The sequence below is a fragment of the Pelobates fuscus genome, chromosome 5 (genome assembly GCF_036172605.1).
Source record: "Pelobates fuscus isolate aPelFus1 chromosome 5, aPelFus1.pri, whole genome shotgun sequence".
Taxonomy (NCBI): domain Eukaryota; kingdom Metazoa; phylum Chordata; class Amphibia; order Anura; family Pelobatidae; genus Pelobates; species Pelobates fuscus.
The window spans coordinates 74,125,617-74,138,108 of NC_086321.1; the positions used below are offsets into that span (position 1 = coordinate 74,125,617).

General features: G+C 37.9%; 1 protein-coding gene across 1 annotated transcript in view; it reads right to left on the reverse strand.

Moving 5' to 3' along the window:
- Positions 1-928: 928 nt before the first annotated feature.
- The window catches only part of FYB1 (FYN binding protein 1), a 170,143-nt gene continuing 158,579 nt past the window's right edge, over positions 929-12,492 (reverse strand). Inside the window, exons 15-19 of the mRNA XM_063453992.1 lie at positions 12,171-12,276; positions 7,064-7,226; positions 4,744-4,777; positions 4,093-4,124; positions 929-2,709 (exon numbers count right to left, since the gene is read on the reverse strand). Coding sequence (XP_063310062.1) covers positions 2,687-2,709; positions 4,093-4,124; positions 4,744-4,777; positions 7,064-7,226; positions 12,171-12,276 — 358 coding nt within the window. The 3' untranslated portion in view covers positions 929-2,686. The remainder of the gene's footprint in view (positions 2,710-4,092; positions 4,125-4,743; positions 4,778-7,063; positions 7,227-12,170; positions 12,277-12,492) is intronic.

The window sequence follows — 12,492 nt, forward strand, 5'->3', positions numbered from 1 at the left end:
AGCAGACAGAGGAGAAAATGATTTCAGAATATTGAGCAAATGTATACATTTTATGAATAACTTCCTCTCACTTGTCAATCATTTGTCAGCATACAGTGTTATGTCAACAGCATGACTCTCTATGCCAAAAAATGAATGGCATGAGAGAGCACAAGGATGTTCCTACAGATGGTTCTCCTGCACTCCGTCACAACTCCAGTGCATAATGTATGTGTGATTCCTATGGGGAGAGCACCCTTTGCTTTAGCAGAGGTAAAGAGGAATGGAGTGATGGATATAAATTGAGTGATACATTTTACATCTGTCCCTGCTGAAAAGTGTAGTGATGATTGACCAATCATTACATAGTATCAAGACTATAGAAAGCATACAGACAAATTCTTAAGCATTTATTCATCAGTAATAAAAGACTTTTATTTTTAATATAGATTTTTGAAACAAAGTATATGTTTACATTATATAACTAACTTAATACAGAACATTCATTATACACAGCTACATAAAAACAGTCACTAAAGTCATCACTTGTTTTGCATATCAATGGTTTTTACATTTATAAGTATATGTGAGCATATGTGTATTTATCTCAGGAAATATTTAGTACACAAATATATTAATTTGCAGTTCTAAGTCTTGCTTTTAAAGAAAGCATTTCAGTTAATGCTGGAAATCACACTTAGATTTTTTTAATAATGGTTTTCAGGTCTAATTTTATACATCATCTGAATTTGTTTAATTGCATTTTTTATATACATTTTTAAGTGAATACAATAATTTATGTTACCATAAAAAAGCAGGGTAGATGGGCCAATTGTAAAATAACCCAGACAATTATATGGCCTCTCTAAGTATTATGATTATTATGATTATTATTATGTTATTATTTATATAGCGCCAACAAATTCCGCACCGCTTTGCAGTGGGTGAACGAAAAAAACCTACAACAACCTACGTTTATTGCATAACAGGTCAGCTGACTTGCTCAGCCAATAAATAGCTTTGAAATATAGGTACGAGGCCAGGCTGATGGTGCTATGAGGACCCATGGTATTGGTCAGCCACTCAAAAACTATTTTACTAGGGAATGTTGCTTGCTGCCTAATGTCATAATAACCATCACCATAGAGTGGTCAGAATGCTTACACCAGGGGTTGGCAACCCTCAGCACTCACGATGTGGACTACATCTCCCATAATGCTCTTATAGCTACGCTGCTGGCAATGCATCATGGGAGATGTAGTCCACAACACCTGGAGTGCCATAGGTTGCCATCCCCAATCTTAGACTGCTTTTTTTTCTACTTCTTTTTCAACTGCTTCTTTTTCTGCTTTTGTGAAAGGGCGGAGCAAATCCCATATTATATCCTTTCTGGGACTCCTATTCTAATTAATTATATTTAATTATTTATTCCCAGTATCTTCCATGAGACCATTAACCTCTAGACGGAATCTACAAAACACCTGTTTTTGTAGAATTACTATTTGCAGAAACAGCTTGATGTATTTTATTCTGGAAGATTTCTATAAATAAGGAAGCTTGACACTAATTATTATCAGAATATGTCGTTACATGTCACCTGCCAAAGTATTTTTATTTTCATAATTCTTTTACATTGTCCAAGCAGAAGTGCCATGGCAGTGAGTACACATATATTTGCAAAAAAAAACAACAATGTAATACTACATTGAAAGTAGATTTTGGCAATTCTATTTATTTTGGAATTGGGCAGTGATATGACACAGCAGTACTGAAGAACTGTAAGTATCTGGGCGATCTACTAAGTTCATAGTATACTAATAACTCACCCATCTATCCCGTTTACCCTCTGTGATTGGCTCTTCTCTAGACACTGCAAGAAGATGTCACACATACATTATGGTGGAACAACTCCATTTTTCACATTTTGGATTTTTTGTTTTCTTTTTTGCCAAGTTGTTTGCCAGATCCTAATCTGGATAAAGATGTCATACACATATACAAGGAGAAGCCAAGACAGTTTTTTTTTTCTCACGAGTTCTAACTAACATAGAATCTACTGGATTGTTATTGTTAATAATTATATAGAGCCATCATATTCCGCAGCGCGGAAAGGGGATATGTAGAGGTGAAGAGGTCCCTGGTAAAACAAGCTTACAATCTATGAGGATTTGAGGTAGGTGTCTATGTTACCACTACTCTAACCAGCCAATATATATTTGCCAATACAAGCAGTAGAAAGATGCTTAACTGTACTTAATTGGAGTGTGGCACGGACTATATCTTTACCTACACAATGGTTCTTCTACCAGACATGGCAGTGTTTCATTCATCAATAACGTTAAACAATGCATTTTTCATAATTATAATTTCTTCACATTTATAGAAAAAGTTTATTTAAGTTTATTAAGAAATCCCTATTCCATTTTACACTCAACAATATTAAACTCATAAATCAAAATATTTCAAACTGGCTGTAATTATTTTCTTTATAGAAGACCAATTTCCCTGATATTATGAGAAATTAATAAATATGACATTACCAAAACATCATTTTTTTTCATACAAAAATAGAAACAGATGGGTTTTAGAAGGTGTCTTTACAAGGGCAATGTCTTAGGAGCATCACCTAGTGCCACATTGCTTGTAGATTCAAATTAGCAAACGAAATATCACTATACTGAGTTTTTTTAAATGTTCTCGTGTTCGATTAATCATTGTCGTAGATACATTCTGTAAATAAACAGGAAAGGTGCATCAGAAAGATACTCATGATTAGTAATATAGAATTTCACATTTTCATCAGGGTAATTCAATAAAGTGAATTTCAACATTTTAGGTCAATGTAGCAGGGCTAGAAGCATAGCTGATATAGAGATTTTTTTCAATTTTGCTATTTTGGATTTAAAAATATAAAATAATGTCAGCGCTGAATAAGTATCAATATGGACCAAATCCTTTTAAAATAGATCTAATGATGCACCAATTATAAACTACTGTGAAAAGCTCTCCTCCTTTGATTCAGCCTCTAGTAATATCTTCACTCCAATATACAAGTGAAACTTTGTATCCAAATAGATGTCAATAGTATCCACTTCAATGCATAGCAAAGCATCACTTTAAATATAGGAGATGCAGTATCCCTCAACTCAACTCAACTTTCTATATTTCCTCAACACAACTCAATTTAGATCCTTTCGATGAAGACAGCAAATTAGGGAGTTATCTACTTATTTATTGAAAGAGCAAAATTAAGAGAAGAGCTTTTTTTAATTGTGACCTTTCGGCCGTTTAGTAGGTAGTTCCCTAAATTGTATCTTTAAATAACGCAATTCCATATAAAGATTTTAGGGAGCAGTTTAGGGAGTTATCTATTAAACAGCTGAATGATGGCTTTTCTTAATTTTGATATCTTAGCAGTTTAATAGATAACTCCCTTAAATTGGGATTTAGCAGATAACTCCCTTATTTGGTGTAATTAAATATGACAATCCCATGTAAGAATAGCAAATTAGGGAGTTATCTACTAAACATTTGAATGATCAAAAGTAAGAATAGGGCTTTTCTTAATTTTGATCTTTCATCAGTTTAATTGATAACTTCCTAAATTGGTTCCCTTAGTGGAATTGCCATGTTTAAGTATACCAAATTAGGATGCTGTTTATTTGATAGCTCCTTAATATGGTGTCCTTAAATATGGCAATCCCACATAAGGATAGCAAATTAAGGAGTTATCTACTAAGCAGTTGGAATGTCACAATTAAGTACATTTGAGCAGTTTAGCATTCAACTCCCTAAATTGGTACTTTGTAACTTTATGACTGCCATCTTCATTCATTTCCCAATGAAAAGAATGGACATCCGAATTTTGGAAAATAATGAACTTTTTGGATGAGTTTCGGTTTGTCAAAATCGATATTTTATGCATTTTGGACGAACCAAGATTTGAAATTTGACAAATCACAATCAAACAAATGTTTTCCCTATGCACATCTCTAGATGAAATGTAAACATAAGTGTATGCAAAGAAAAGAAAGCAAACAAATGCTATATGTCATAATCTTTGTTGAATGAAAAATTTAATCCCATAAGGGCATGTTGGCAATAGATACACACCTTCACCAATGTCATCATATATTTCGCCATCACTGTAAATACAAAGGACATTTAGGCACACCATGATATATGTATAATTGTAAATGTATCATTATTATTTAATGCTTTTAAATTAACAAAATAATGGATTGGTAAAAACAATATCTATATGGACATGGAAGGTATAATACTAAGAATGAATTTAACGAATGCTCTAACAGTGATTAAAACAATATCAACATTTAATATGTAAATTTTCCATATTTAAATATGCCAGCAGAATGTAAATATAATTCCACAGTAATCACAGTAGGTGTCCATACAATATGAGGCATTCTAGAGTTCTATTACTATTCATATTCCCCCGAAAGACCTCCAGTGGAACAGAATGAACAGATGACAAATTGCATTGGATAAAAGTAAAATATATGGGCTAAATGTTGCTGGGAGGGAATGGGTTAAGAAATACCATATTATTATATGGTAAATTAATTAAAAATACAGAACAGGTTCAGATGGCATGCACAAGCATAATATTTTAATTATTCAAAAAATAAACCTCTGAATGCCATCAAAAGTCTTACCTATCAAAAATAATCTGGTGGATTATTATAAATTAAGTTATCAAATTTAAATTCATTTTAAGTTGTAAAAAAGTTCATGATAACTTACTCATCAGCCAAGTTGCTTCTTAAAACGTAACCATCTGTAAGAAAAAGAGAATAGGTTATTTATAATTAGTGCAATTATTGTGAATGGTTCCATGAAATTTTCAACTGCATGAACCTTTTTCTTTTTGCCTAAGGAGATAGCAAAATTGTAGATGATGGGTACCAAGGCACAGAGAGGTTCTAAAATATATGGTATCACAATTAACATTTTGTGGACTGTTTCATAACAAGGCCAACGATACAACCTTTGCAAAATAGTTTAATGCAAGCTTCAAAATATGTGTTAAAGGGACTCTCCAGGGAGGACATTTTACTCACCTCGTTCCAGCGCCGGGAGCCTCGTGAAGCCGCGCCCCCATTTCGTCAAAATGACGAAATAGGCGGGCGCGAGCAGGGAGCAATCAGACGCTTCCATTTGGAAGCGTCATTGGTCCCTTGTGCGCATGCGCGGCTTCGCCACACATGTACACATACTTCAGAGGGCGGCATTCATGCCGCCCTCTGAAGTGCTGAGTGCACTACCGCGCATGTGCGCGGTGTGCGCAGCCGCGAGCTGAGCTGAGTGACAGCTCAGCTCGCGGTCTTTGCCCGCCCCCCATCTCCGCTGACAGGCTGGAGAGAGAAGGCGCGCACACAGTGCCTTCTCTCTCCTGAACACGTCAGACGTATTTTAATACGTCTGACGTGTATAGGGCCTTTTTAGGGCCCTGCGTGATAGGAAGTCCCTCTAGTGGCCGTCTGAGTGACGGCCACTGAAGGTATTCCTATCAATCAATGTAAACACTGTATTTTCTCTGAAAATACAGTGTTTACATTAGATTGCCTGCAGGGAGCTATAGATAATACCTGAACAACTACATTAAGCTGTAGTTGTTCAGGTGACTATAGTGTCCCTTTAATTCAAAGTTTATTGGATTTTAACAACATTATAATGAAGATATATGGAACAATATTATGAGTTTGTAACAAAAACAAGTTTTTTTTTTTTGTCAAATAAATTTAATAAAACTTCAATGGAATATTTCAATGTCCAAAGTGTTGGTAATAGGGCCCTCAACATGTCCTGTATTTGTTTATCACACTTTGTGATTTACTAGAAGTATTGTACCTTTGTCTTTTTTACTTGTACCAATTGTACCCATGTACAGCACTGCGGAAAGTGTAATAATAATTAAAGAAGTAAAGGCGATTAGAGACGGCATTCATTTTCAACGAAAAAAAATGTGCCCGAACCAAAACATATTAGACAATCTTTTGGCATATAAAAGTTGTATGCAGAAAAAAATTATAAAAATTGACATTTATGTGTGTGTATTAAACACTATAAAAGAAAACAAACCATATTGATTTGTTTCCTCAAACTCAACATGGAGATTTTGTTTCTGACCTCATGTCATCACATTTTAGATCAAGGGTTCTCGAAACTCTGGCCTTCCAGATGTTGCTGAACTACATCGCCCATGTTTCTCTGGCTGTTTTATTTACAGAATCATGGGAGTTGTAGTTCAGTAAAACCTGCAGGGACAGAGTTTGGAGAACCCGGTTTAAAAATATGAGGTCACGAATCCTAAAAACACTGTCTGCTTTCAACTGTGGAAATTCCCTTAATTCAGAACCTGCTTGGGTCCGATTACTTTTGTCTATTGGCAATATACCTGCAGATTAATATTTAATATGACATTGAAATACCTCTGTATGTACACAAAGGTATGGAATGCAAAACTATATTATATCAGAAATATTTAACACAATAAGTACACAAAACATGGCTTAAATAGCCAATAAAAAAACCGAGAAAGCAATACAGACAGAGCAAAAACATGTTATTATGTAGCAGACACGCTTAAAAATATGTACAAATTTAGTAAAGAGAGTAGCATGTATTTCCTGTTACCCAAATATTTTAAGCTAATCTGGCCTTTTTTAAGGGACAATTAAATTTGTTTTAACATAATACTGTCCCATCTCTCCTATGGTGGAATTTCACAGCCTTTATTCCCGGTTATCTTTCAGAAACTTATCAAACCATGAATTTAGATATCGGGAGCTATGCTAATGGTACAGGGAGGAGGAAAACTGCTAACACAATGCCTGTCACTACTTATTTGTGGAATATAGAATAGGAGAATGTCAGCTTGGCTGGAATACATGTAGAATGAATGTTTGGTTTACATGTATATTATTTCGTATGATCTCTAATCTTAAATTACTCTGTAATATTTCCAATAATTTTGTTTTTCAGGATTATCACTTAGTTCAGTAGCCTATATTTCATCCTAGTACACAAAGCAGAACAAAGTAAATGCAGTTATTTTACTTACATTTTCCTTCATTATTCCTACACAGAATCATGGTATCATTTGTGTTCTGTATTACATCTAAGGACTCTCCAGGTTTTAGAGATAAATCTTTAGAACCAAACTTCTTTGAAGTTAGATTGGCTGCTACCTGGACTGATGAGAGGACTCGGATTTCACCATTGAACTGTAACAAGAGATGGCGGAATAAACAGTTTAATCAAAGAATGGAGAAACAGAACAAGTTTCCAATTCCAATTGAGATTTGCTTTTTTTTTTTTTTTTAAATAATCTTTATTTATATATTTTTGATTTTATTTTTTAAGATACAGAAATACAGCAAAAGAATATGCCATTGTAAAAACATTTGATGATGCGTATACACTGGTTGGGGCAAGACATCGCATGAGAAGGATACAGCTTTATGACATCATCTCATAATTACCATAAATTTCAACATTAAGAAAAATGAAAAGTAATTAAGTAACAATGAAAATAGTGTTAGTATTGGTCTAGCTTTAAATCTTTAATGCCCATTTATCGCTACATAGCGTAAAGGTTCTGTGGGCAGCCTGGAGCCATATATCCTCAGCCCGCCCCAGAAAAGGGCAGCCCTGGAGTCTACACGGTTACAGTGAGTTCGATGCAATTTGGACTTCAAGGAGCCAGGCGATATGGAGTTGCATCAGGGCCGGACTGGGAAAAAAATTAGGCCCGGGCATTTTTCAATCACAGCGGGCCCCTGAGAAAGGGGCGGGGCCAGATAGGGTGTGTTTTGTCATCACTAATGACAAACACGCCCCCTCTCAAAGTGAGCATGTTAGTTCAATGCGCAGAGCCCCGCTGAAGAGCTCTGGCATTAGAAAAAGGCCCTGTATTTTTTCTGCGTAGCGCAAGCAAATTTAATAACATGCTTGCGCTGTGTTTGCTTTTAACTTGTCTCTGGTGTCTCCATAAGTGGGATACCAAAGTCAAAAGGGCCAGAAAAGCATATGGTGTATGTGTTTGGAGCCTGCTTGTGGGATTGCGTGTGTGTAGAGTAAGCTGATTGTGGTGTGGTATTGTGTAAATAGGTCAATTTAATTCGTGTTTGTGGTGTAATATGTGTGGCTAGGGGCTGTAGCGAGTGTTTATAGGGGGCATAGTGTGTATAGGGGATGTAGTGAGTGTGTGCATACGGCTGTAATGTGTGCGTAGGGGTTGTAGAGCTTGTGTGTTTAGAGAATGTAGTATGTGTTTGCTTACAAGGAATGTAGTGTGTGCATAGGGGATCCAGAGTTTGTATGTCAGGAATGTAGTGTGTGTAGGTGGTGCAGTGTGTGTAGGGGATCTTGTGTGTAAAGGACCCAGAGTGTGTATAGGAGATTGTGTGTGTGTGTATAGAGGATTCAGAGAGTATATAGGGTAAGGGATCTAGCATGCATCTGGAGCGTAATGTGTGTAGTGGTGCTGTAGTATATAATATTGTAAAGCGCTACGGAATCTGTTGGTGCTATATAAATGGCAATAATAATAATATTATGCATGCTGCACCCTTCACACATACACACAGCACACCCAACACACTGCGCCCTTCACACATACAATACGTCCAAATATATATATATATATATATATATTTGGACGTATTGTATGTGTGAAGGGCGCAGTGTGTTGGGTGTGCTGTGTGTATGTAGCGTAAAGGTTCTGTGGGCAGCCTGGAGCCATATTGTCATGCCTTAACTATGGTATCCTCTTACTTCCTGGTTCCACGGAGCTTAGCCACACCCCTTTATGACACGGTCTCCCTATTTAATCCGACCGCACCAGCTGAGCGAGGCTGGATTATTGAACTACGTTCCGTACTCACGAACCGGCTACAACATCGTTGTGAAAGCCCTCTGTTACCGGACCGGACTGGAAGACTTCAAGTTCCCTTCACCTCTCCTCATCCACGACTAAAGCTGAACTCTCTCCATTCAGGATAACCGCCTCTGAGGAGATCTCGGGAACCAGTGTTCTATGTGCCGGAAGCTAAGTAAAACCTCTGTGATAAGCGTTGCATCTCAAAGCTGTTATTTCCTGTCTCCAAAGTCCTTCGACAAAACAAACCAATTACAGCTAACTTCAACTCATACTTTATATAAGTTAGCTGCATCTGTCTTGCTTCAGTTAAAGCCTATGTAACAGCTATTGTAACTTCTTATCACCTAATTCATTAACACTACTAAGAGACTCTTTCTGATTCAGTGTCTGCTAATTACTACCGTTTACTACTTAAAGCTACAGTGCCTATAATTGTGGACTTCAGTTATCATTTACTCCTTAAAGCTACAGTGCCTATAATTGTGGACTTCAGTTATCGTTTACTACTTAAAGCTACAGTGCCTATAATTGTGGACTTCAGTTATCGTTTACTCCTTAAAGCTACAGTGCCTGTAATTGTGAAACTTCAGTTATCGTTTACTAATTAAAGCTACAGTACCTGTAAATTGGACTTAAAGTCAATACCTTTTACTTTTGATAAATAAAAATCCAAACTATAAGAAATATGCAGTTGTGTTCCTTCATAACAAATGTTTAGACGTGACACATATATCCTCAGCCCGCCCCAGAAAAGGACAGCCCTGGAGTCTACACGGTTACAGTGAGTTCAATGCAATATGGACTTCAAGGAGCCAGGCGATATGGAGTTGCATCAGGGCCGGACTGGGAAAAAAATTAGGCCTGGGCATTTTTCAATCACAGCGGGCCCCTGAGAAAGGGACGGGGCCAGATAGGGTGTGTTTTGTCATCACTAATGACAAACACGCCCCCTCTCAAAGTGAGCATGTTAGTTCAATGCGCAGAGCCCCGCTGAAGAGCTCTGGCATTAGAAAAAGGCCCTGTATTTTTTCTGCGCAGCGCAAGCAAATTTAATAACATGCTTGCACTGTGTTTGCTTTTAACTTGTCTCTGGTGTCTCCATAAGTGGGATACCAAAGGACAAAAGGGCCAGAAAAGCATATGGTGTAGTGTGTGTAGGGGACCTTGGTGCAGTGTGTGTAGGGGATCTTGTGTGTAAAGGACCCAGAGTGTGTATAGGAGATTGTGTGTGTGTGTATAGAGGATTCAGAGTGTATATAGGGTAAGGGATCTAGCATGCATCTGGAGCGTAATGTGTGTAGTGATGCTGTAGTATATAATATTGTATAGCGCTACGGAATCTGTTGGTGCTATATAAATGGCAATAATAATAATATTATGCATGCTGCACCCTTCACACATACACACAGCACACCCAACACACTGCGCCCTTCACACATACAATACGTCCAAATTGCAGGCTAGAGTTCACTCTCGCGAGATCTGAGTGTTGCCGCGGTAACCGCGGAAATGCTCAGACCTCGAGAGAGGACCCAGTGGAGCTGCTGGCTAGAGCTCCGCTGGTCCTCTCTTCCCTCCTTCCCAAGCCAGCAGCCGCATCTCAGTGCCTCTGGGGAGATCTTTGATCTCCCCACTGACCCACGAAGGCACACAGCGGGGCCGGCGCTCGGATACGCTGGCCCTGCAGGGGCTGGCAGGGGAGATCCTGTGCTCTCCCCTGCCGGCCTCGGCCCCACGCCCATCGCGTCCCACCGGGCATTTGCCCGGTATTCCCGATGGCCAGTCCGGGCCTGAGTTGCATAGTTGGAGTGTATATACGGGTCGATATGCCCAGTGTTATGAGCATTTTGTGACAGAGTCTTCTGGAGACTAGTGGGTGTCGGTGTGTGGTCATAGTATATGTCCCAACTGGTGGGAGTTTTTCCAGTGAACGATAGTGGGCTCTTTGGCAATTGTGTAATTGAGGTAACAGGAGCTAGGCCTGCAAACAGTATGTGATGTGTTGCGTGAAAGGTATAGGTGAAGAATAATAGCTCGTGGGGGCAGAAAATAAAAAACAAAAAAGAAAGAAAATTATAGGAGGAGGGTTTGTGGAGGGAAGGGAGGTGTTTTTTTTGCTGCACAAGATCTATGAATGTGTCCTGTGGTATCTGGCACCAAGAAATTAGCAGCAGATCATTTAAGTCCTGCAAGGTGCCTTCAGGGAACATGTCTTTTGGTATCATGAAGGGGTTTACATGCTTTGTAACAATTGTCAGAGTGGTATGAATGCCAGGACCCAAAGATTCCTAGCAGAACATTGCCCAAAGCATAATGCTGCCTCTGCCAGCCTGCCTTCTTCGCATAGTGCATCCTGCTGCCATCTCTTCCCCAGGTAAACAATGCACAAGCACTGAACCATCCACCTGATCTAAAAGAAAACATGGTTCATCAGACTGGACCTTCTTCCATTGCTTCATGGTTCAGTTCAGCATTACATTTTTCAGAAATTTGAGCTACAGTAGTTTTTTTTTTTTTTATTAACACCTGCCTCAATAAGCCATGGATGCCCACAGTCCTGATTCACCAGTTGTCAATCCTTGAACTACTTTTGGTAGGTATTAATCACTAAATACCAGGAGCACCCCCAAGACTTGCCGTTTTGGAGATGCTTTTACCCAGTCATCTAGCCATCACTATTTGGCCCTTGTCAAAGTCACTCAGATCTTTTCACTTGCCTATTTTTACTGCATTCAACAAATGAAATTCAAGAACTAACTGTTCACTTGCTGCCTAATATACCCTACCCATTTAGAGGTGCCATTGTAATAATACAATCAATGTTATTCACTTCACCTGTCAGTGGTTTTAGTGTTGTGTCTGATCAGTGTAGTTTGTTGGAATAATGACACTTGTGTCTATGATTTGACAACACTTTGTCCTATATTTGTCCTATTAGTGATATTTTTCACTGTTTTCCTATGTCAGCTCAGACCTGTGAATTGATACTATATCTCCTGATTTGTAGATCAATTTGAGTATATAGGACAAGAGTTTGTGACACTTTTATATATAGGATTATCAGCAGATGTATGGCCAAGGTCCTTTGCACCCTTGGGGGAATATATACTTCTGAATTCAGGTAGATTCTCTTCCTGTACAGCTCTACTTATGACTTAGAGTTGAGCCAAATGCCAGACTATAGTGGTTGGGAGGAAAGCTTCATTAGAAAGAATAAAACATATGTTGTTGTTTTTTGTGTGACCATCCTTTTTTTTTTAATTGTTCATTATGGCTGCAGACATACTTTAAACTTTTTCCTGAATTCTTTCTCTTCCTTCTCCATTTTTTTCAGAGTTCTGTAATCTTTATCAGCGGGTTTTCCAGGTAACGGTTTTGTATTCAAAGATAAACTAAATTAAGAGAGAAAAGATTATATTATTTACTCACATAAATTAATACATTATTCAAACACTAAAAATCATTATATATAGAAGGGGCATGGTGACCCACACATTTAGACTTCATTGAAAAGGGAATTACAAATGTTAGGTTTACATTTCCAGCGGTAGACCCCAGATAAGACATAAAACCATAAAAAACTGGTCTTAAGGTTTAGGGGGGGGCAG